Source organism: Medicago truncatula, chromosome 1, assembly GCF_003473485.1.
Source record: "Medicago truncatula cultivar Jemalong A17 chromosome 1, MtrunA17r5.0-ANR, whole genome shotgun sequence".
In the NCBI taxonomy this organism is placed as follows: Eukaryota; Viridiplantae; Streptophyta; class Magnoliopsida; order Fabales; family Fabaceae; genus Medicago; species Medicago truncatula.
This window is the reverse complement of record NC_053042.1, coordinates 11,945,297-11,971,138: the sequence shown is the minus strand read 5'-3', so window position 1 is coordinate 11,971,138 and position 25,842 is coordinate 11,945,297. Positions and strand designations below refer to the sequence as shown.

Below are 25,842 nucleotides of genomic sequence, written 5' to 3'. Positions count from 1 at the left end.
GAAGTGAGTCATATAAATTAGCACCAAGAAGATCAAAGTTAAGGCGTTGAAAAAAACATAATCCAAAGTCTTAAGTTCACGTCACCCGACCAACGCATGTGGCTTTAAGTTCAATCTAAAATTGATTAATATATGACTTTTAATATAGGTTTCTTGTGTTTACAACATATATCACTTCATTCGTTTATTAAGTTTGAGCTATCTTTCCTAAAAAAAAAAAAACTTTGAACTATATGATTAAATTTATCAACTCAAATTTTGAATTTATATTTAATTTTTCTTGACCGTTTTACAAATAATATCTCATGGATTTATTGGCACTGCTCTTTCTTTCTTGGCAAAAACTAGTTATGATAGACTATGTCTTCTTTATCTTGACGAAATGGGCGGAATGGCTATCCCAATGCAAAAAATATTCTCGATTTTCACTATCTTATCAATGACTTCTCTTGCATTGTCGGGTATGAGTGGTTTTGTTGCCAAATTCATAGTTTTTTTTTGGAATAATTACTAGTAAAAAATATCTTTTCATGATGAAAATACTATCATAACTAGTTTTAGTAGATTTTTTAGTCCCTACAAAAAAAAATTACTTCTAATTTTAGTCCCTGCTAAAACAAAGTTTGTTTAATTATCCTTAAAGTCTTAAATTTTTGAACGATTATTTTGAGACATGTTTAGAACACTATGAAATGTTCAATTACTAAAATTTAGAATTTTTTAACATGAAACGAATTAAATATGAATTTTTAAAAACGATAAAAATTAAAGATAAAAGTACTAAAATCTGGACATATAAATCAAATTTTGAAATATTTTTTTGCGGATGAACTTTTAGTAATGTTCTTAACACGTCTACAAAAAATTATTAAAAAACTTAAGAGTTTAAGCATAAATTAAACAAATTTGAAATTGAGCAGAGACTAATACTTAGTGCATAGTATTTTTGTAAGGACTAAAACAACTATTAAAATTACGTAAGGACTAAACTTAAAATGCCTCAATTTTATAGGGACTAAAAACATATTTAACGCAACAGAAAAAGTCAGATGTGGCATCCACATGTGCTTCACCGTTTGCTCAATCAACAACAATTAACAGCGATGAACTATTTTGCTAACAGAAAAAAAACGTTGAGAATCAAAATTTTAATAAAATTTAAATAGGGACTAATGTTAAAAACATGTCTATTTATAGAGACCTAAAACATAATTAACCCTATATTTATTTAGGGAGAGTGAATGCCATACAATCTTACTCTTAGATGGTCTTTGAATATTGTCCCTTTAGATTACAAATTCAAACAGTCATCATTGCGCTAGCGCCCACATGATTAAATTTAACAAACACTTAAAATGGTTTCACATTAAATTGGAGGGCTTGTTTGCTACATTTTAATAAATATTTTAAAAATGTTGCAAAGACATGTGTGAGCATTTTGAAAAGATATGTAAGCATGACTAACTTTGTTAAGTGACAAGGACTGACTAACTTGGAGAACTTTATGCAATGTCGGGGACCATTTTGAGATGGCTTGATTGATGCAAGTGTCAAAAGCAAAGGACCATTTTGGGTATTTACTCACCCTTAATGTAAATTATTTGCGAAATTCAAACTTGATCATTGCAAAAATCTAATTAAAAAAGTATACTTATCTTATGAAATAACTACATAACTTCTATATAAATTCAGGTTGAGGTTCAGGGATTATAACCAAACGACATTAATAATGAAGTGAAACACAAACTATAAGAAACAAATAATACTGAAAATTTCAAAAGAGATAAACATGTCACTAGAAATACACATCTAATTACTTGTACAATGCAAGTAGAGTTAATCAATAATTTCATGTCCATAGAGAATGAACATGAGAAATGTAGTTGTTTATTGCCACAAAAAAACTAATATTAGAATTTAATTAAGATACAAAAATATTAAAGCCTCAAAGTAAGATCAGGAGATGTAGTAGATGTTTGTTGAGGAGGTTCAGTTGCTACAAAACTAGTATTCAAATTTGAATTATGAACACTTTGATTTATCTGCCTGAAACTTCCAGGCCAAAATATGCCAACATCGTCATTATGCATAAACATCGGTGCTGCTCCAAAACAATCTTTCTCGAATTTCGCTGTAGGTCTCATATCATGAGCCCTCATCAGCATCGACGACGATGATGGCATATGGTTTTGGTGCATTGCAGCATGAGCTTGAATACCAAGAGGATGAAAAGAAGAAGAACCATGAAGAGGTAAAGAAGCTAAGCTTGTATACCTTTCGGTAAACATCCCTACTCGCATAGCGCGCTTCGCCAATGTTCTCTCCCTTTTATGAGCATTCTGATGTCCACCTAATGCTTGCGAGCTAAAGAATTTCCTCCTACAATAATTACAAGAGAAAACTCTATGAATCGTTGGTGCGGAAACAGTATTATGAGCTTGATCAGCTCCTAGTACTTCACTGTTAGTGTCGCTTGTTTCCTTCAAATCTTCGTCGCTCGGATCGAAGTTGAGAGTCAGGTCAAGGGAAATAGAACCTGGATTAATGTCTGGCTTAGTAAGACAAGAAGAAGTTGTGGCACTGTCTTTGGTAAGATCATGAGATGATTCTTGTAAGTATATGTTGGAACCTACTTGGCTGCTTACTTCTAAACTATTTTCAGCTTCCAAGTTCAAATTTGGAGTCTTCATCATGTTGATATGGAACAAATCTTTACCTACATTATTGATTAAATGCATTATTTTCTATGTTAATCACAAAAGTTTGTGTACGCAAGTAAATGGAAAATTCAAAATTTTGGTGAAACGGGAACTAAGTAACGAAATCAAACGTCTTACTTAATCATTTAAAGAAGTAAATTATGTGTAACTAATTGAGATAACATCTAAATTACATCGTAACATTTTTTTTGTTTTTATTAAAGATTGTGACCTCGTTGTTGCCAACGGGGGTCTACTTGGGGTGCTGAGTTGTGAAACATTCTTTGTAGTATATCATTCAACGATTACGTACACAAACTTGTAATAGAAATTGACTAAGAACAAAAGATTTTTTTCAACAACGACTAAGAACAAATGTTGGATCAATGGTTTTAGCTTTTTAAAAGATAAAAGACTAATTTGACATGAAAAAATGATAAATTACCAAACAAAAACAGGTTTTTAAACCATTTCAAGGTGTCCAAACTACAAGGTTACCATATTCACGAAGAAGTTCATCTAATCAAAATTTTGTTCATTTTACAACAATGACATGGGGTGATTGACAAAAGAACAAGAGAGTGTAAATTATTGCAAGAAAAAAGCAAAAATTGACATCATGTTACAATTTTCAGTACTGATCAACATCAAGGACTGTGCCTAATTTATAGCAAGAAAAAGCCAAATTAAGACCTGGCCTATCTGTTGATAGTTGGTACCAGTTAGGTTCTTTTTGGATAAGCGACTTAATTAAGTACTGCTGATAGCATAATTAAGTGCTTATATATAAATTATTTCTACAACAAGAAATTAAATAAAGTATGTTTCCCTATAAGCTATAATTTGTTTTCTTAAGTTATCCTAGAGAGGTTATGGAAATACGCTAAAAACTATGTACGTATCATAAGTTGTTTCCCTAATCTCTCTTAAAGATTTTCACAAGTGCTTATGTCCGTAGATAAGTTCAAATAAGATGATCTAAATAAGCCCTTAGTCTGTGACAAATAAGTTGCACTTGATATTTCTATTGTTGATTAGTAAACAAATAAAGAGCCTCTTTCACAATCTATAGGTAAAAATTAGCATTACAATCTTTTATTGTTAGGACCTATATGTACTCTACCCTCAGAACAAGTTTGCAAGTTATTCTTCACAAACCATGAACCTTAACTTCTGAGGAAAATAAGTATTAGAACATCAAATCCAAATCTAAAGAAAACAGACAAATAAGCACAAACAAGAACACGGCGATTGATCAATGAGTTTGACCAACTTTGTCTATGTCTCCGACCACATCTTTTGTATTTTTTCTATAATGCAATTTCTAGGGTTATATAGTACACTTGCTCAGCCACGCTCGAGTGTCTGTCCACTTATCAGTGAGTTGAGTCATATTCAACAATCAGATTACTCTTGTAAGGTCTTACAATTTTACACCATTCAGTACTAGCAAAGGTACAAGGTACCCTATGAGTAGAAAAAGAAATTACAGTGTACAATTTTTAAATCAAATATTTTAACATAGAAATTCTTACCATAAATTTCAAAATCTCAACTTTTTGGTGATTTCATATAAGTAAGTAAATCATCTTAAGATGTTAATTAAATGATTATTCCAACATCACTATCATCAGTTCATTCAACATACTTTTGTAATGAAAAGCTTTTTTTTTCAAACCATTGGTAGTAACAAAAGCATTTTTATAACATAAGCTTTTTTCTTAAACCTTATTAGATCTAATTTATAAACTCAAAGAGCTGGCATACAGAAAATTGGCAGTAACAAAAATAACTAACCACATAAACAATTTCCACAGATTAAAAACAAAATAAAAGTAAGCACAAATGCCTCAAAATAAATAAATAATTACTTGCAAGCCAGAATGAAATTCTAGAAAACAAAAAGAACATGAAAATAAGAGAAAGCTGAGGAAATAAATAGTGTAGAATCAGCAGAAGACTTCAAAATGCATGTAAGAATTAATGAGAATAAAGTATAAGTAAATGAAATGCAAGTTTGTAGTTGATAAGTGGAAAGAGACACTTACATAGTATTTTTTCTTTGATAAAAGGAAAGAGGGAACAAACTTGAAGGTAGGTACCAGTTGAGTGTGATTATGCTGCTACTTGAGAGTTTGGTAATAAAAAGAGATAAGGGGAGAGAGAGAGAGAGAGGACAAATTATTATGGGAAAGCAGAGAAAGAGGTAAGAAAAGTGGGGATGGATGATGGAGAAAAAAAAAGTCAGAGAAGTTAGATAACATGCACATACACTACAAACCACTTCTTTTGTCCATTTCCAAGGTTTCTATCCATTTCCATTTCCTAGTGATTGATTTGTTGCCAAATATAATACTACTATACTATACTATCTTAGGCCTTAGCTCCTTTATATGTGAATCTTTTAAAAAGTAGATGTTAAATACGATTTTTTTTCTCTATGTGTGTGTCTTTTTTATCATAAAAAGTTTAGGGGAGTTGGACTCTTGAGGCTTACCTAAGTCAGGACAGACCTCAAAGTTCAGCGAGTGCTAACCGAGTTACTTATATATATATCATATATCAAAGAGATTCTTGTATTAGCGGTGTGAGTTGAACCCTCGATTTTGTGGGTGAGGAAACTTCTTACCAACTTAATCAATTTTAATTTTTTGTGTATAAATAGCAAGATTAAATGCAAGTAAAAATGGGAAAGACAAAGATAAATATTGTATTTTTCTATTCAAAATTGTTGGATTCAAAGTGCAAGTGACATTGAAGTCACTCTTGATAGTCTAAATCTCTTGATAGTTCTAAATCATTGTTCAGTTGTTGCTTCCAATTAGACAACACTAGGCTTAAATTATATTTTGAATTTTATCTCTCACTTGGATTGGAAGAAAAAAGATTAGATTATGACTCTCAATATAATTTAATTAGATTTATAATTAGTTACTCCCTCCGTTTCAAAATATAAACAAAATTCACTTTTTAGGTTCATTTATTTAATGATGTATGTGGTCCATATGAACCACATACATCATTAAATAAATAAACTTAAAAAGTGAATTTTGCTTATATTTTGAAACGGAGGGAGTACATGTAAGGAGTGGGATAATAAGTTTGAAAAAGAATAAGTTGGACACTGTGGTTGTGAATTGATCATGTCCTTAATATAAATTTAATATTAATAATGCTAAACTAAAGGGACAAAATAGAAATAGTAGCAATGAGTATTTGTGTGAGAGAGAGAGAGAGAGGAGGAATAAATGGACAAATAGAAAGACAGAAAATGAATGGGGTAGTGTTTGAGAAGACCCACACAACACAACCAACACAAAAAGACATGGCCTTAATGCTCCTTCGGCTTCCACTATAAAAAAGGAAAGGCCCACTACATTCAATAGTAACATTTCTAATAATCTTTTAGCTGATATAAGATTTTTTCCGACCAAAGAAAAAGGTGATAAGATTTTTATAATTTTTTTGCCTAAAAAAAAATTATAATGTTTCTCATTATATTATGATGAAGCTAAGATAGGGAAGATATTATTATTTCTATGTATGTCGGTATGTGTGTATGTACTCCCACAATCCCTGCTACCACCCTAAAGAGAAATACTCATTGCTACTATTTCTATTTTGTCCCTCTTGCTTAAACAATTGCAATTGGATCCTTAATCTTATCAATAATTTATAAATAAGTTTCTGAACTCATTTTTTTTACTTAAATTTTAAAACATTGAAGTAATTTCTGAACTCAGATCATCTCCCCCTCTTGCTTAAGTACTCTTTGAAGTAAAAATAATGGACACAAGGAATTGAGGTTGGGATTGTAACCCTTTGAAATTTGGGTTGTCTTGAGAAGATGTTTAAATATATGATCTGAAGTATGTATCAAATTAATAGAAGAAGAGATTGGTTGAATGTGTTTCTTTTTGAACTATCAAATAAGGAGTTAAGGGATAGAGAAAATGACACAGAGCAATTTTACTTGCTAATCTTAACTGGGTTAGTCCGTTCCCTACTGACTGTGAAATTTTTCGATTTAGTGCTTGAGATACCCTCTCAGATTCCGAACACTTTCTCTTCTTTTTGGTCTATCTGACCTTACAAGTTTTGGACAGGCTCTTCAATCTTTAACTACCACACAATCTACCTTTATACCATAAATGAATAAAACTAAATACACAAATTTCTTGTGATCTTGATCTTTATAAGTACTTGCCTTCTTAATGCTAAGTAATGTACAATGATTTGGGTGCCACAATACAACAACACTGGTGTCTTCAATATATACTGATGGAGAGTGAAACACAAAAGTAAGTATTACCCTCAAACTCAAGATGCATCAACAAGAAGCATTGTGAGTTTGTCAAATAAAATACGAAAACATACTAAATAATATAAACTTCTAACACTACCCCTCAAGTTAAAGCTTATTAAGATTTAAGCTTGTTAAAATTAACAAAGAAAATAAACCAAATCAGCTGATAGCATAACCAATGAAGAGCATCAACCAAAGTGAGTTATCATCGTAGAGTCAACAAAAAGAACCATCAAAGCAAAAGAACCATCTCAAACTAAACCAACACAAGAATCATATGGAGAAGCAACCATACAAATGAACCAATAGAGAGATAAACAACCAAAGAGAAGAATCAAAAGGGGGGAGAAGTGAAATCAATCAGAAGAATCAATAGAGAGAAGTCCAATTAATTAGAAGAATCAAGAGGGAGAAGTGAAATCAATAGAAGAATCAATAAAGGAAGAAGTGCAATCAAACAAAGAGACAAATCAACAAGAGGGAATGTTATCCAAGATGTTAAAGGGTCCAACTATGTATTTTGGGGCCATTACTAGGAGCCGTTGTACCACTTGCTTGTAATTTGTTATTTATCTTTTCGTGTTTGGTATAAAGTTTTCAACTGGTTGGGGTACGAATTTGTAATATCAACAAACTTGTTTGGGTTTCTTACTCTATTACGATCGTTTGTAGTTTGATCTCACCTCATACGTTGTTTGGTTTTAGTTTGAGATTTTGTAATCAGTTTATTTGGAAGTCGGGTAATGATGTTATATTCTCATATGAGTAAATAATCAATTTCACCTTTGAAATTGTAAGTTTCATCAATTACCTCCCTGAAATTAACAAAACTTCAATTACCCCCCTGAAATTTCACAACGTTAGTCAATTTACCGCCTTCGTCAAATTTTTTTGTTAATGAACATGACGTTTTGCAAATACCCCCCGAAGTTTTGCACTTATGTGCAAAATGCCCCCCAAACTTAAAAATTTATATTATATTTTTCTTAAAAACAAACAATTAATAGTTAAATATTAAAGCTAACTATTAATTTTGGAGTTTGGAAAAACTATATACATATATACATCAAAATAGGGAAAAATGTGTATTTTTAAAGTGACAATAATGATTATTTCTAATAGACAAATTATTATTTTTAGAGGTTTATAAACAAATTAATAATCAGATTTAAATTTTATATTTTCTCCTTCACCATCTTAGTCTTTTAACTCCTCCAACTCCATCAACAATTTGCTCAAACCATTTAAACTACACAACCCCCAATATTAATCCACAAATCATCCCATTATTGTCACTTTAAAAATACATATTTTTCGCCATTTTGGAGTCTATTTTGATGTATATATGCATGTAGTTTTCCAAAATTCCAAAATTAATAGTTAGTTTTAATATTTAACTATTAATTGTTTGTTTTTAAGAAAAAAATAATATAAATTTTTAAGTTTGGGGGGCATTTTGCACATAAGTGCAAAACTTCAGGAGGGTATTTGCAAAACGTCATGTTCACTAACAGAAAAAATTGACGGAGGGGGTAAATTGACTAACGTTGTGAAATTTCAGGGGGGTAATTGAAGTTTTGTTAATTTCAGAGGGGTAATTGATGAAACTTACAATTTCAGAAAAAAATTGACTATTTACTCATTCTCAGATACACCAGTGAATATTGAGCAATTTATTGATCCTATTAAGTTCTCATCTTAAAATTGGATTTTGGGTTAGTCCTTAGGATCTCCTTTTGAATTCTAGAAGTGAATTATGGAACCCTTCATCTGTCTACTGAGATAAATTTCTGATCGATTTCTTGATTTTAGCCTTTGGTTTATTTTTTGAATTTATTTAGGTTTAGGCTATTTGATTGTGCCTGCACTGCTTTAAGTTTATTTCCTTTTGTTCTTGGCTTATTATTCTTGCTTTCTTCTTTCTTTTCAAGAATTGCCTCTCTCTCTCTCCTAGTGATTTGACTAAAGATTATCAACTTCTTGAATCGAAAGTTTTAATGATAATAGTGCTCACATAGTCCATTTGATTGGAATAGTTTTGAATAACATATAAGTGGCTGAACTCATATATTCAAAGTCTTAAGACTTTGAGTGAAGGCCAATAAACAATATTTTGATGAAGATACGAAGTGTCCAAGCCTCTTGTCAGATTTTTCTTTATGTTAAGTATATGTCTCATTGATGAAGATATGAAGTGTCCAAGCTTCTTGTTAGATTGGGGCTAACAATGAACTCACCAACTCGAACATAGTTTGGAACTCGACTCAACAATTAACTCTTTGAATATGGTTCATGAACCAAATAAGATGAACTTAAATTGAAAATTATGTTCGTTAACTAAATGAACTGAACTTAAACTATATATAGTTCGACTCGATTAGATATATATATATATATATATATATATATATATATATATATATGTGAGTTCGACTCTCTCTTTGTCTCTTTTTGACGATATTCTCAATTTTAATTGTAGAATTACGTTGGATTTTGTCTCTGTTGTATATACTAATTTTAGTGTGTTTTTTGTATTAAAGTTTTTGGTTGTTTGTAGCTTGTTATGTTTTAAATTTTCTATAATGATCCGCATATTTATGTAAGTTTGAAGTTTGTATTTGCGTATATCCTTTTGTATTTGCAGTGAGTACAATATAATAATCTAGGGTTAGATTGTTTTTGAGATGCCTTGAGAACGATCTCAAGGGCGTCATTTATAATCCATAGAGGGTTTAAACCCTTTATTTTACGCGTTGAGTTATGTGGATAAGGACGATTATTGGGGATTCTAGCTTCTTCTAGAACGTGCTCCTAGGCAGTGCCTATAAAGGCGCCACCTTAACCTGTTTCGGCCCTGTAGAAGGACGCTTATGCCTATCTGGGCCCTTAGGAAGGGCCTTGTGTCCTTATCCGGGTTTTCCCGGTCCATAAGTCCCTCAAGCACTGGGTTTCCCCGGTCCACAAACCCCCAAACATGAGTCTTCAGACTAGACGAAGTGTTTTATTCTAGATATGCGATATGGCTTTGCATGCATCCCTTGTTACGGGGATGTTTTGTTAATATATAAGCTTGTGATAACTTTTATATTTATTCAATCTTTTCCTTTTGGAAAGAAAAATTAACTAGTCAAAGCATAATTTGTTTCATAAAGATATGTTTCATAAAGTACAATTTTTTTTAATTATGCAAACCGAGTGACGAAGTGAACCGAATTGATCATAAACTTTAAAATAGTCAAATGTACTCGAGCTTCAAAAGATTTGTTTTAAACTTGAATTAAATGTTTAACTTATTAATTTTTATTAAGTCGAGTTCAGATTAGTTCGACTCGACTCATTTTCAGCTCAAACTCAACATGTATAATAATTCGATATAAGAGGAGTAGCAACTACGTGGGAGTTGGAATTAATGTGGTTGACTATAACGAGTGAATCAAAATCTAGTGTGACATGATGTGCCAATTAAAAAGCAGTCAGCATCAGAAAAATCATATTCTCCTCAAGTACTATATAGGAGACTGTTTGTGATGTAACAAATGTTCAAAAGAAAAATTGTCATGCTCCAGTTCATTAAAATAATTATTTATATATTATAGGTTATCGAAATAAAACAAAATTGTGTATATTAATTTTTTTTTAGAGGATGTAAATTGAAATTAATTTTGTTCACTTACCATTTCCAAACATTTTCTTAGATTTATTGGTTCTCTTTATTACTCCCTCCGGTCCTATTTATAAAAGAAATTTGAGTCAATAAAAATTGATGTATTTGGTTAAAAATTCAGTCCAAATATATTAGTTTTTGTTGACCCAACTTTCTCTTATAAATAAGATCAGATAGGGGTATAAGGCAAGATATCGTGACTCAATTACTATTTTAAGTAAGCAATAATTAAGTTTTTATTTTTATTTTTAAAGAAAAGCAATAATTAAGTTATTGGACTACTTTGTGGACAAAAGCTGCAGTTGAACTCTCTTTTTATTTTGAAAAAGGGTTGAATTCTCTTTAGTTAGAACCATTGGTTTGTAAGAAAGGTTCGTAAGAATGTTGATGCGTGAACCTTTTTGCTAAAAAGAGAAATTCTTACAAAATATCATGTAAGATCGTTTTTCCTTTTTAAGTGTTTAAATTGTAGATGCTTTTAAGTGTTTAAATTTGAGACGGAGGAAGTACACCATCCGGTCACTAATATAAGCAAAAGTTTGATTTTTAGATTCATTCATTAAATGATGTATGTAGTCTTTATTATAGACTACATACGTCATTTAATGAATGAACCTAAAAATCAAACTTTTGCTTATATCAGTGACCGGAGGGTGTATGTAGAAGGCTGTTGAATTACATAATACTTATTTAAGGGTACAAAACCAGTTTAATTTGAGGAGTTTGTGTTAATTTTTTTTTTTTTGGACAGAGTGTTACATTTGTTTTCTTACTCTTTTTTCCTTTCCTCATGGTATGTTATGCTATTAATTTTGTTGCTCTTTTCTAGGTTTGGTTTAAATCTCCCAATTTTGTATTTTCTTGCTCTTTTCATCTTTTTTTTTTTAAAATAAAAATAGAATTTATTTTCCGAAAACATTTATATTCTCATAGAACAAGTTTCTTTGAGAGCCAGTTTGCAAATATAATTACTTTTTTAATATTTTAAAAATTAAATAAGATTAATTATTGTAGTGAAAGTAATTTTCTTTTGCTCATATGAGCAAGACGAAGTACATAAATGTGAAACTTGTTTCAATTGAAATGTCCCTTGATTGCATCACAAGGCCACGAAGGGTTTCCTTTGTTGTTCCAAAAGCCAAGAACTATGATAGCACGTGATGACAAAAATCGTAGTAAAAGGACCACTAACATTTATTTATTTATACATCAAAGACACAATTTTTTTTTTTTTAAGGACATCAAAGACACAGTTCTCTGCCGACATAGGACGATGTTATCCAACCTCATCATTGAGTGATAGTAACCAAATCCAAATGTTTTCTATTCCCTCCATCTCCAAAGTCATGAAGGCACTTATGCTTAAGGTGCCTAAACTGCCCACGATATTTAGGATGGCAAAATGGGTTTGATTCGCCGGCTGATCTGTTTAGCTCGTTAATTTTTACGAATTGAGTTGGAACTTTGAACTTGTTTCATCTTGTTTGTTGAAAAAACAGGACGGAACGATTGACCCATGAGTTACATAAAAGATTTCTATTGTTTCTTTTTTCGAGTGAATCAGACAAAATTTAGAGAACTGAAGTGGTACTTAACTGCATTTAGGATTTTTTTTTCATATTTTAAAAATTCTACTATCTTGAGAGACATTAAGATTGAAAACGAAACTCTTACAAAGAAGAGCGTTGTTATTAATTATAATGTTGATTTTTTTTATCAAGTCAAAATAAAATATATTAACCATATAGAAGGTTCTCCCCGAGACAAAAAGAGCATAGGAAGGACACAGAACCAAATGTTAATTTCAAAGGAACCTCAAAAGGCAAATAGCACAAGAAGAGACCCAGCTAGGGGGCTGAACACAAATGCAACAAAGAACAAACCCACCAATGATTAAGATCAAAAGATAAGCTAGGATCTTTTACTTTCAACCACAAAAAAAAAAAAAGACAACAATTTAACATTATCAAGCAATAATTTATTGACTCCACCTTTTGCTGAAAACAACGGTAATTTTTTCCTTCCATATAACCCATAGATAGGCGAGCCAAGTGGTACAAAAATAATAGCAAATGATTTTGGAGAACCCGCCAAGCATGCCAAAATACAACATATGATCAAACAAATTTGAAGGATTTATTAATTGAATGAGTAATGCTAGCAACACTCTCTTTTAAACACTCTTTCTAATATCCACTCTCTTAATGGTTTAAATCATTGTGGGTCTACACTTTGAAAATTGAACCCGCACTAAGTGGTGGAACATACATTAATTTCATCCAATAAATGAATAAATGTTGGAGAGAGTGTTGAAAAGTGAGTGTTGTTAGTATTCCTCCTTCCAAAAAGATTACATCCCAAATATAAATTATTTATGCCTTCCTCAAAACCACAACCACTTACACACACATTCAAGTTTTGTTGAATAATTTCACATCAAAATAGATTATCATATGTTAGCAACCTATTTCGGAGAAAATGCCATACAATAATAGAAACTTTTAAAAGTGACACTTTGTGCCAAATAACATCTTGAAGGTTATCGACCGGATCATCCTTAACCAACAGGTGATAAACATCTCTGATGGTGTAGCCTTTGTCAGATGTGAGTTGTCATTTTCACCTATCTTCCACCTCATATTGTCTTTGTAAAAAAAAGGTAGATAATAGCTCCCTATACTCCAACAACATCTCCTCTTCCTAACCAAACAATCGACGCCGCCATTTTCAAACCTCGCCAGGATAAAAATGAAGATAGCAACACTCAATATTTGGAGATGGAGTATATGGTATGCTCAAGAGTGAAGACATTAAATCTTGTCTTGGTCGCTTAATGTAAGACATTACTGCGGCAAACGCCATAAGTGCAATTTGATTGAGATTGAGACTATTGTGGGTGGTTTTATTTGGGAAAGAGTTAAAATTCAAAGCTTTCATTTTGTCCTCTGGTGAAAAAAGTCACGGGCATTTCCGTGAAGATTAATTATGGTGAATAAATCGTCAGAGCTTCTAATTCTAAACAGTAATTTTTTTTTTCTTTCCCATTTACAAAGGTTGGTATAGTACTCAAATTTTTTTGTCTTTGTTAATGTGAGATTGTTGATGTGAGTTTAGCTAACATATTAGTTGATAAGATATTGACTCATCTATAATGTCGTGGGTTCAACTCTCTGCCAATCTGAACCATACTTTTAGTCGGTGTGATTTGTAAGTACAAGTATTGAGGCATGCCCTGATCTATTGAAGCTATATAGCTCAACTTAGAAACTTTTTCTCATTTAAAATAAAACATAATAATAATAATAATAAAGCATAAAATAAAATAAAACATTATTATTATTATTATTATTATTATTATTATTATTATATAAAACTAACTTGCTGAATTGAAGTTGCTACTGTAGTTTTGGCTGCTGCTTTGAAAAAGCTTTCTTGTCTAGTGTAGTATGTGTGTTTTTATTGTCATTGTCGTGCACATTGCACACTGATAATGTTTTATTTTGGATCAAATGATGCTATTCTTTTTTTTGAGGACATTATAGAAAAACCTTCTTTATTTGATATGAACGATGGTAGAAAAAGAGGTTAATTTTGTACCATCCTTTTTACCATCCTGGTGCTAGCGATTCCTGATAGACAGTGACAAATCCAAAATTTTTAATAAGAGTTAAAGTTATTTGTTATAAACCTTAAAACAATAATATATTACTTGAAAACCGATGAAATGATGATATCATTAAGCAAAAAATTATATTATTGTACTAAAGACACCGTCATATCAAAGAATTATAATTGCTCTTTGCATGTTTTCATATTTTAAAAGTGATTCCTTCAAAAAAAATATTCTTAAAGTGATGTAAGTTTTTTTATATTTTATTTTCAACAGTGTCGAATATGTTACCGTCAACATGTTATCAATTAATCATTAAAAGTTCATCTTCTATATGGCTGTGCATTTGATTCTTTACAAAATTTATTGCAGAGAAACTCCTGTCAAGAATTGGAGTCGCCATATGCAATAATAATGTTAGCTTTAAAATTAAGTATAATATTGGATAACAAATTTGTTTTCTAGTTTTCACAGACTTTCTTAAAAGATAACTTACCCCATCTAAATTAGAAAATTGTTCGCAAAAAGGAACAAACATCCATGATAGAATTTTTAAGTCCCATGATCTCCAAGGAAGCAATTTACCACTCACCTTTCTAAACCTATTAAGAAGCAATTCATGTTACACAATTAAGCAATTCACAACACACCTTTATAAACCTATTGTTAAGCAATTCATCTTCCAATACCTATTTCAATTCTTTTTTTTTTTCTCATTAATTTTTTAATCTTTTTTGGAGCATTTTCTTGATAATTTCTTATCTCACATTCATTGTTTCTTAAAACTACATCATCGGTAGTTAACTATCGCTGACTTATAACTAGAAATCCGACAGTAATTAACTACCGATGAGTTTTTTGGTCATTTTCATGTGTTTCTAGAAAACAATAGATGTGAAAACAACGAGTGTTTTTTTTTTTATATTTTTTTTTTTAAAGAAAGACCAATGATATTTTTAAAAGTAAAAGTCCAAATGTCTTTGTCAAACAGAAAAACCCAAATGCCAATATTTTTTTAATGCATATATAGGAAAATAGGCAAATGATGATAACACCGATCTACTTTTCAAAATGCAGTACAAAGTAACACTATTTTCAAATTGTTTACATATTAGACATTGGTTTATCTCTATGTGAGGAACATATATAAGATTTAAATTTGGGTCAAGATATTCAATTATCCCATTACTGGTTGGGAGAGAAAAACCAAGAGTGGGGTCAACTGATCCCATTGTACATAGCTTCCATCTGTGCCTGCTTACAAGCACTTCAATTTGATGAAAATATCCCTAACAATAATTAACTACCATCCGCTTTGAAACGGTACTCAAAAATCGCTTTTAGCGACAGTGTTTGCCTCATACGTATCATGCTCCCCAGGGATGCACATCTTTTCTTTTCTGCGAGTTAATATCATTCTTTACTTGTTTTCCAAGCTGGATCGGTGGAAAAATGTCGGTTTTCTTCTTTTAAACCGCAAGTAATCATATGTTATAAAAATAGACACTTGCACACATTCTTATTCATTCAGAAAGCTAACGGTGCAAGGCAAATGTCAAGCATCAGAGTCCAAGGCAGAGGATCTCCATCCTCCTCTTGTTCTCTCTAAGATATATTTTTCTTTTGTTTTGCGATGATGTATGTTGCCATGTGCAACTAAACCTCTTTGATTAGGGTTCAAAGATAAACCCCTTCTTATTTGTTGGATTCCATTAATTAAGTTTTTATTCATTTACGCTTTTCTTGTGTCTGATTTAATTTGTTCTTTTCCGTGCTTAATGTTTTTTCAATTGAAAATTCGTATCGATAATCTTGAAAATTGGTCTGTATAGATTAGTAGGATTGACAACCCGAAATTCTTCTTATGTTCATGGTTGTTCTAATTGGTTATTTCTTAATTCTACTTAATGAAATTAAGTATGAAACCTCATGTTTTCTAATTCTTCCTTCCAGGAATGTCGTAATAGCAACTGGTCACCTCAGATGATTTAGATGGAGTTATGGCAGTATTCCAGATGCACTTTGTCCAATTCAAGGTTTGAGGATGAGGGGAAGCATGAAACATGTAAGCATCCTTAAAAGTGAGGTTATCATCATGAGATGTTTTCGAGATGAGCTTATCTTCTTTAAAAGTATTAGGCAAAGTGGTGAGAATAAGCTTTTGGTGTAAATAAGGGTAGGCAGATAGAAAAACATGAGGGATATTCCATTTGAAATCTCTGATGTAAGTAGAAAGTTTAGATTGCAAGAGATTATGGAGATGGTCTGGAATGTTCAAGGCCAAAATGAGTAGTTCACCACACCAGCGGTCAATCCAAAATCTAATTGGTTCACCATTTCCAATCTTGCAAACAACATTATCATTAGGGTACTAAATTTGTGCTTACCACTGCTCCAAATAGAGGAAGAGACGTGATAATTAATAGGTTTGTTATCCCTAAGAACTCTGCTTCTCATAAATTGAGCCCATTGTAAATCTGACTGCATAATATCCCAACAGTTCTTAAGATTACCTTCTTCATTAATATCTGATAGGTTTTTGACTCCAAGACCTCCTTCTTTGATAGGCTTGCACACTTTAGACCAAGAGACAGTTACAAGCTTTCTCTGATTAATATATCCACTCCAAATAAAGTTTCTCATCCATTTTTCCAAATCTTTTATGAGTTTAACTGGCCCAGAATAGATGGTAAGACAGTGAAGAAGCATACTTTGAACAACACTCTTGATTAATTGCACTCTACCAGCCATTGAGAGAAGGGATGCTTTCCAAGCTGAAAGCTTTCTTTTGACTTTATCAGCAATAGCTTGAAAATAAACATATTTTGGTTTGCCTCTGAAAATTGGAACTCCTAGATATTGAAATGGTAGAGTGCCAATGCTAAAACCAAGTTGATGAGATACCTGAGACAATCTATGACTGGTGATTGAGCCTGCATAAATTGAAGATTTCTGAGGATTTTCCATTTGACCAGAAGATTCTACATACTTCAAGTAGACATCCTTAAGAGCTTTGATGTTGGAATTCGTTCCTTTGCAAAAAATCATCATGTCATCTGCATATAAAATATGAGATGGAATATTGATCTTCCTGGTGCCATGAATAAGCTTCAACTTTCCTTCTCTGACCATCTCTGTCAAGCTTCTACTAATAACTTCCTTTGCAAGGCAAAAAAGAAGAGGGGACAGAGGATCCCCCTGTCGCACTCCCCTACTACACCTGAAGAAACCATGTATCCTGCCATTGATTGAAACTGAAATCCTAACTGATAGGAGAATAGAGTTGATCCAGTTGCAGAAGGTGTCACAAAAACCAAAGCCTTTTAAAACTCTAAGCAAAAAGGCCGAGTCTAGAGTATCAAAAGCCTTTGCAATATCAATCTTCATAGCCAAGTTACCACCAAAAGACTTCTTATTAAGGACATTTATGGCTTAGCAAGTACAATATTTAATACTCCTTCCTTTAGTAAAACCTCTCTTTTGAGTTTAAATGATAAGCAGGCATAAATTTCGAAAGCCTATTTGCCAATATCTTTGTGATAATCTTGAGTTTGAAGTTGAGAATGGCTATAGGTCTATAATGAGAAATTGTACCTGCATGGTTAGTCTTTGGAATAAGAAATATTATTAGAGTTAAAATTTGGCAAAATCCAACCAGTTTTGAAAAATTCTAAAACAGCGTTAGAAACATCATTTTTTATAATATCCCAAAAAGTTTGATAAAAAAGTGCTCCAAATCCATCAGGACCTGGGGCACTTTCTTTGTTAAGAGAAAATACTGCTTGATGAAATTCATCATCAGATGGGAGCAAAGTGAGAATGTTATTGATCCTATCTGTGATAAGAGTAGGAATCACTTCTTCCACCATTCCATTGTTTATAATATCAGAGGTATGATTGAAAATATCTATAAAATGATTGACAATGTGCTCAGAGATTTTAGAAGGATCAGTTAACAGCTCACCACCATTGGATATTGAGGTTATAAGGCTGGAGGCATTCCTAATTTTGGCCACTCTATGAAAAAAGGCCGTATACTTAGAATTGCACACAAAAAATCAATAAAAACATTTAGAATTGCTACATCAATTATAAGCTAAGTAATAATTTAATTGATATGACAATTCTAAATGTTTTGATTGGTTGCGGGTGCAAATTTATTATTTTCAACTCTCAACCCACCATCATTAAACTCTTAGAGATTTTATGAAAAATCAGAATCTATTTTATGTTTGTTTTCCCTAATAAAAATCACATTTTTTTAAAAATAATTTAGTTTGGATACAGCTATATAAAAACGACTTTTTGGTACAAAACTAGTTCAATATTTTGATCCATAATTTGGGCATGTTTATGAGCCCGTTTGTTATAGTATTTTTTACAAAAAAAAATTACTTTTTTTAAGAAAATAATCACTTTTAAGAATATTATATCAATTTGTTACAGTTTTTTTAAAAAAAAAATCAGAATCTAAAAAAAATCTAAAAACAGCTTCAAATGAGAAGCTGTTAAGAGCAGCTTCTAAAAAAATAGATTTTTTTTAGAGTAGAAAAAAATATTGTTTAAAAGATTGAACTAATTTTGTAACAAAAATCCCTTTTATATAGTTGTATCCAAACAAACTAGATTATTTGTTTAAAAAAATATATTTTTAATACGATAAACAAACGGAAAATAGATTCTGATTTTTCATAAAGTCTCTAAAATATAATCTCTAAATTATTTTATGTCAAAATCACTTTTATTTTAATCTGCAACAAACGGACCCATATTTTAAAGATTTTATGAAAATAAGAATCTATCTATTTTGCGTTTATTTACCATAATAAAAAACAATTTTTAAAAACAAATAATCTAGTTTGTTTGTATACAACTATATAAAAGGGATTTTTTTTTGTTAAAAAATTAGTTCAATTATTTAAACAATATTTTCTCCCTACTCTAAAAAAATCTATTTTTTTAGAAGCTGCTCTAAGAGCCCGTTTGTTATAGCTTTTTTAAACAAAATAATCACTTTTAAGAATATTGCATGTGTTTGTTACAACTTTTTAAAAAAATCGGAATCTTATTATTTTTTTTTTTAAACAACTTCAAATGAGAAGCTGTTAAGAGTAACTTCTCAAAAAATGGATTTTTTTTAGAGGAGAGAGAAAATAAATGTTAAAAGATTGAACTAGTTTTGTAAAATAAAAAAATCTCTTTTATATAGATGTATCCAAACAAACTAGCTATGCAACACAAGAGCAAACTCTATATAAAATGGATTTTTTTTTACAAAACTCTAAACTAGCTATCCAAAAATAAATGTTAAAAGATTGAACTAGGTTGAATCAAGGCATTGCAGTCAGGCATGGTTGGAATGCAGTGGCACGTACGAGATGCTGCTTGAACACTTTTCTTCTAAATGGCAATTGAACCGTCAACCATTCCCTAGTTGCTATGTTGTAAATAATCATACGATACATATTGCATGATTTCAAGCAACACAAGAGCAAACCTTTGTTTCCAACGCAAGTCAAGCCTACCGGCCTCCGGTGAAATTTTAAGAGCGACTTTCTATCAACCTCCTTCAATGTGAAAGTCATTTTCAGCGCCTCCCATATGCACACAAATGTAGCATCATTCTCTTCGAGTATCCCCACAAGCATGATCTTCCCATCAGACACGGCCAATGTTAAGCCCGATGAATGCAACGGCGCTTGGATCAAGTGTTGTGTCCAAACCCCAGTTGATGTGTCATAGGAAACAATGTTTTGATGTTTATGCATGAAGTAAAGTGTGTTGTCAATGGAGATAGAAGTGGAAATAATACAGCCTGGCCCCTTAATACATTCAGGTATCTTTCCTAGATGACTCCAGCATTTTGTTACTGAATCGTAAATTTCATATTTTCTACAACCCAATTTTAGGACCCTGTAGTCTGCACTCCCATTCATTGTCATCCCTAAATGACACCACCGCTTAATCCAACCATTCGGCAACTTCTTGAAGGATTTAGTCATTGGATTACAAACACACAAATTTGTATTAAAACATTCGTACTGAAAATAAACTAGACCTCCTGCAGAAGAAACCGGGAAAGCAGAGAATTCAAGTGTATTAGGATAATACCATCTTTTCATATAAGGGTCATACATGGCTTCATAATCATAATCTCCAAAAGTTGTATAAAAGCATGGATTTTCCTGTGAGACTTGAGCACAAAACTGAGAAAAACTCTGTGAGCTTATCAAGTTATTCCATTGCTGACATACAGCGCGGAAGCGAATAATTGTGACAATGGGAAGTCGTGCAAGAACATTCTCAAATAGATCTTCAGGAAATTTTTCCCAAATTTGTGGTTTCATAACTTCAGTCAAGTGCACCGTAGATGATTTTCTCATGCTCCTATCTCTTCGAGACTTCGTAGTTTACAGAGGCTCCATCAAACTGATATCTCCAGAATTACCGGCTGCCATTATAAGGCCACAAAAGTTTTGTTAACATCAAAGTCAAAGAAGACTATTATTGTCTATGAAAAGATTACAGAAAATATTCATAAACTTTTACCATAAGACATGGAATAGAACATGCATATAAACATTGGCGTAAATCATATGGAAAATGGCATAATAACCAGAGTATAGAATAATACACGAGTTGATATTCGAGTCCAAACTTGGTCTTAATTACCGAACATTTCAAGGATTACGAAGATATTGAATTATATAACTTGAACACAAAAAGAATGCAAGAAAGGTGCTGAGTTTCTGATAGAATTTTTTTCCACTTCATACTAAATCATGATAGAGAAACAATACATAAAATACAGAGAAATGTGCTGCTTATAGAATTTTTTACAACCATGTCATTATGGCTTTATAAAATTCTTCACAAAAAATTAAGAAAATATATGTGAAAATATATATTAACTAGATGGTACTGCTATGCTTTCTGGCTTATGTATAATGTAAATTAAATGATAGTGTTGCAGGCGTATCAACATCCTTTCTTTGCACTAAAAACTAGTGAACAGAAAGGAAATAATCAAAACTGAATTAATTTAAGGGTCTTGTTAACGAGTGCCCCGAGGTTGTTTGCAATCACAACCCAAAAGCTCGACTTTTGAGATTTGAAGACTATTAAAATCTGGTATAAGAACTAGTCCGTCCAATCTTGATTGAACAGCCGAGATACGGGTGACTACATCTAATCCTATTCCTATTCTTAAAGGCGTCTCTCTCAATTAAAACTTAGAACATCAATATAATTATAGCAATACATCATTCTGGACGATTCATCCATCCTTGTTTATTTTAATCTATTTAATTATTGGTTCCTTTGATATCTTATTGTTTGTTTATACAAATAGAATGCAAGTTACACGGGAACGTACTTATAACAATTGAAAAGAACGCAAACATAACAACAAAGAACCTAAGTACAGAGACTTAGAATTAATTACCATCTTGGGAAACAAATATATAAAAAGAAGCTAGATGTGAAGAAGACTAACCGTGTGACGGTGCGCAGAAGGAACTGTGTCTGAGAGACTAAACCGCACAGCGTTGCAGAACGATGGCGGTTCTGAGTGATATACGGAGGAACGACAGAGAAGAGAATGGGGTTATGGTTCGATGCTTGGAGAAGAAAACACTTCTTTTTGCGCATAGTTTGTTTTCCTGTTTCATTATGCTTTAATGTCTAAGTATGATGAATTTATACAATGATGTCTTGGACACTAAGCATGTCTAACTTGGGAACCAAGTATCTTGGGCACCAAGTATATCTAACTTGGGCACCAAGTATGTTTCACAATTATCTCTAATTAATATACAATATACTAATAATTTATACAAATGTATAATTTTCACTCTTTTTATTACGCTAATGTTTGAAAATTATTAATGGTGTTTTTTTATTTTTATGAAATTTTGATTTAGATTAAAACTAATGATATGAATGTTTGTTGCTTTCAAGTTATAACAAACCAAACTAATCAAGATTATGTTATAACAAACAAAGTTAAGCATGATTATTTATTTCAATGACACCAACAATATAACAAAAAAAATATAATCTGAATTTTTTTTTTTAATGACACCAACAACGATTTTTTTTATAGAAAAAGTTATTTAAGAGTATAATTGTAATAATGAAAAAGTAAGCATAAATATACTCATCTAGTTTGTTACACTTTTTAAATGATATAGGAAAAATAAACCCCCCCCACCCACACACCCACACACACACACACACACATATATATATATATTCATATCGTGTTTGTTACATTTTTTTAAATATTTAAATTTATTATTATCTATTTGTTACATGTGTTATTTGTATTTAAAATTAAAGGCATTTTTGGAAAGAAAAATTCAACACAAAAGAGTTGAAAGAGATTGTTTTCTTTGTATATAATATAGATATTCTATTATTTCTTTCTTACCCAAACACAAGAGAATCAAATTAGATGTATGAAGAGTCGTCGTGATTTTGAATTTTCTGCTGGATGACAAAATTGAAGAAAATGTTCTAAAACACTAAACAAATATGCTAATAAGATTCCAATCCAATTACGAACATACTCTCTCAAAAATGATAAAAGATTTCTCTCTTTTTTCCTCTGGTCATCTTCCCTCCAAACTCTTAAACAAGTCTTACAAGTATGCTTAGATGAAAGATTTAGGAGAAAAAGGGAGGAGAGAACTTATTTTTCTTTTCCGAATTAGGAACTTATTTACATTTGTTTAAGGATTCTTATATGTGGTGCAATCAAAATCCACCAAATCATTACAACAAATATATAAGATTCGAATATAACTTTGGGTATAATGCAATTGGTTATGCAACGGTTGTTGCTGGGGAGATGAGAGTGTCAGGAGCAACAATGAGATAATATTGTTAGGTCACAAAGGGAAGTTCGGGGGACCGTCCACATCGAGGCTAGAACAACCGCACTTGCAAGAGAGACATCACACTCTTACCCAAAACCTTAAGGCATTAGGTTTATGAGTGCTCTTACTTATAAGGTGTTCAACATTTACTGTTTTACCCGATGTGGGACATATAACTCACACTTGTACACAGCAACACTCCCCCTCAAGTGTGAGTGACACCACACTCTTACTCAAGTGTCCAGGAGCCACTTGCTGCTTGTACCGTCGTTGCTGCTTTCTGCGCAACTGACCGACGGCCTCGGTCGTACCCTTCGTCAAACCGGGCTCTGATGCCACTTTGTTAGGTCACAAAGAGGAGCTCGGGGGACCGTCCACATCGAGGCTAGAACTACCGCACTTGCAAGAGAGACACCACACTCTTACCCAAAACCTTAAGGCATTAGGTTTATGAGTCATATAACTCACAGTTGCACACAACAACAAATACTCCATCATCAGAGAGAGAGACAACACATCTTCATCCAAAACCTTAAGACACTATGTATATGTGTCATGTTTCGTATCTATCCAACATTAAACTCACACGTAAATCCAACGGTTGTGGTGGTATGAGCATGTTGTCTGTGTGTCATGTAATTCATGTTAAAGGAATTAACGGTTGTAGGTGGAATTAACGGTATCTTGTTGTATTTATACTTTTTATTGTGGCACAATTGTTACATCTCATCTCGTGAGGGTTGTTATCCTAATAAATTATGTTGATTTATAAAAGGGTTAAATATGGTTTTGATCCCTTTAAATATATTAATTTTTTGTTTTAATCTTTTAAAAAATTTCTTCAACTTTAAGTCTCTATAAAATTTTCAATCCCTATTTTTAAGTTAACTTTTATATTTTTTAATGAAATTGTACAAAAATGTGTAGAATATTGTAAAAACTGTTGGAACAAAATGTGTTTCACAATGAACCTTATTAAGTTTTGATGATAACAAGGTATTAAAAATTGTCAATTGGTTATTACTAATAATTGTTCAAGTGTACAGGACCAAAGGCTACTCAAGTTATTTCAATAGGTCTTGGAAGAACAATGGAAAGAAGAAGAAATTCTGAGCATCTGAGGAAAACTGCTCCTGAAGCTGAAGTGCTTCTGAAGAGATGACGTCATCAGAAGCAGAAGGTCATCAGAAGCAGAAGTTTTCATCAGAAGCAATATCTTCACCAGAAGCTATGTTTGATCCTTTAATCAAACTAAAGATTCAAAGTAGCTGATTCTCAATTCAGTCTTATCAAAGAAGAACGAAGAATTGAAAGGGGGGTATCAACGGATATATGGATAGCACTGAGCACTTGTCTCTCATTAATAGAGTTGACAAAGTACAAGTGTACAACCACTACCTCCACTACTCTGTTTTCTGTCTACGCTACAAGACAAAACAACAGCCATGCCTGTAGAATTTGTACACTCAAGATGGGAATGAATTTGAAGCTTATTCTTCAAAGGACTACACCCAAATCAGGCAAAGGATCACTGGTGGATAATCAAAGGATTTCAAACGACTCTTTAGACGTGCTGATTATCTCAACGTCTCTTTCACGCCTCTATATAAAGGAGTGAAGACTTGAAGATTATAGAGAGAAATACATAAGTTCAAAAGCGCCAAAACTCTGTCAATTTGATTCTACAAAGCACACTGAATTTCTGCACTGATTTGATACATCTTAGAAATTCGAAGTCTAGAGTCTTTTCTGCATTGTATTGTGAACACCACTGATTGTATATCAAGTGTTCAATTCAAACTCAATTCTCTGTATTTTTTGTTTGATTAGAAGTCTCTTGCCTGCGTGCTTGAGCATTAGAAGTCTCTTGCTTAGTGCTTGAGCATTGGAAGACTCTTGCGTGTGTGCTTGAGCATTTTTGTGAAGTCTCATACTTAGAAAGTATTGAGCAGTTGTAATCTTGTGATTATAGTGAAATCTCCTTGGAAGTGCAAGGGGGACTGGACTACTTCCGTGTTGTGGAAGGAACCAGGATAACTGCTTGTGTCTTTGTCTTTCTTTTCTCTGCTCTGTTCTTTTCCGCTGCAATCTGACTCTGATCATTTCATCAGAAGCAATCAAACTGCTTCTGAAGTTTTATCAGAAGAAGTATTTTTTAAGAGAAAAAGAAAACACAATTCAACCCCCCTTCTTGTGTTTTTCACCTTCAATTGGTATCAGAGCCTGCTCTGTTATCACAGCACTTAACCGTGTTACAGTTCAAGATCTATTAGAAAAACATGTCTGGAGATGAGGAATCAGTTACTACAAAATACACAAGTGTCAAGCATGACTATGATACTGCTGACAAGAAAACAGACTCTGGAAAAGCTCCAAAGTTTAATGGAGATCCAGAAGAGTTTTCATGGTGGAAAACTAATATGTACAGCTTTATCATGGGATTGGATGAAGAGCTATGGGATATACTGGAAGATGGAGTTGATGATCTGGATTTGGATGAAGAAGGAGCTGCTATAGACAGAAGAATACATACTCCTGCTCAGAAGAAGCTTTATAAGAAACACCACAAGATAAGAGGAATCATTGTGGCTTCTATACCTCGCACCGAATACATGAAAATGAGTGACAAATCTACTGCGAAGGCTATGTTTGCTTCTCTATGTGCAAACTTTGAAGGCAGCAAG

General features: G+C 32.1%; 2 protein-coding genes across 2 annotated transcripts; both read right to left on the bottom strand.

Annotated features, from left to right (window-relative positions):
• Positions 1 to 1,802: 1,802 nt before the first annotated feature.
• On the bottom strand, positions 1,803 to 5,048 carry LOC25482605 (zinc finger protein 7). Its single transcript, XM_013611191.3, has 2 exons — positions 4,748 to 5,048; positions 1,803 to 2,716 (listed from the first exon to the last, which is right to left on the bottom strand). The coding sequence occupies exon 2, from the start codon at positions 2,691 to 2,693 to the stop codon at positions 1,938 to 1,940; it is 756 nt and encodes a 251-aa protein (XP_013466645.1). The 5' UTR covers positions 2,694 to 2,716; positions 4,748 to 5,048; the 3' UTR covers positions 1,803 to 1,937.
• Positions 5,049 to 19,508: 14,460 nt separating this feature from the next.
• Positions 19,509 to 21,935, bottom strand: LOC25482604 (F-box only protein 6). The gene is made up of 2 exons (XM_013611190.3): positions 21,775 to 21,935; positions 19,509 to 20,730 (listed from the first exon to the last, which is right to left on the bottom strand). The coding sequence occupies exon 2, from the start codon at positions 20,660 to 20,662 to the stop codon at positions 19,610 to 19,612; it is 1,053 nt and encodes a 350-aa protein (XP_013466644.1). The 5' UTR covers positions 20,663 to 20,730; positions 21,775 to 21,935; the 3' UTR covers positions 19,509 to 19,609.
• Between the last annotated feature and the right edge of the window lie 3,907 nt (positions 21,936 to 25,842).

Bases quoted from the DNA above. Each gene is read 5' to 3' on its own strand.
- LOC25482605 (XM_013611191.3), bottom strand. From the start codon at position 2,693: ATGATGAAGACTCCAAATTTGAACTTGGAAGCTGAAAATAGTTTAGAA.
- LOC25482604 (XM_013611190.3), bottom strand. From the start codon at position 20,662: ATGAGAAAATCATCTACGGTGCACTTGACTGAAGTTATGAAACCACAA.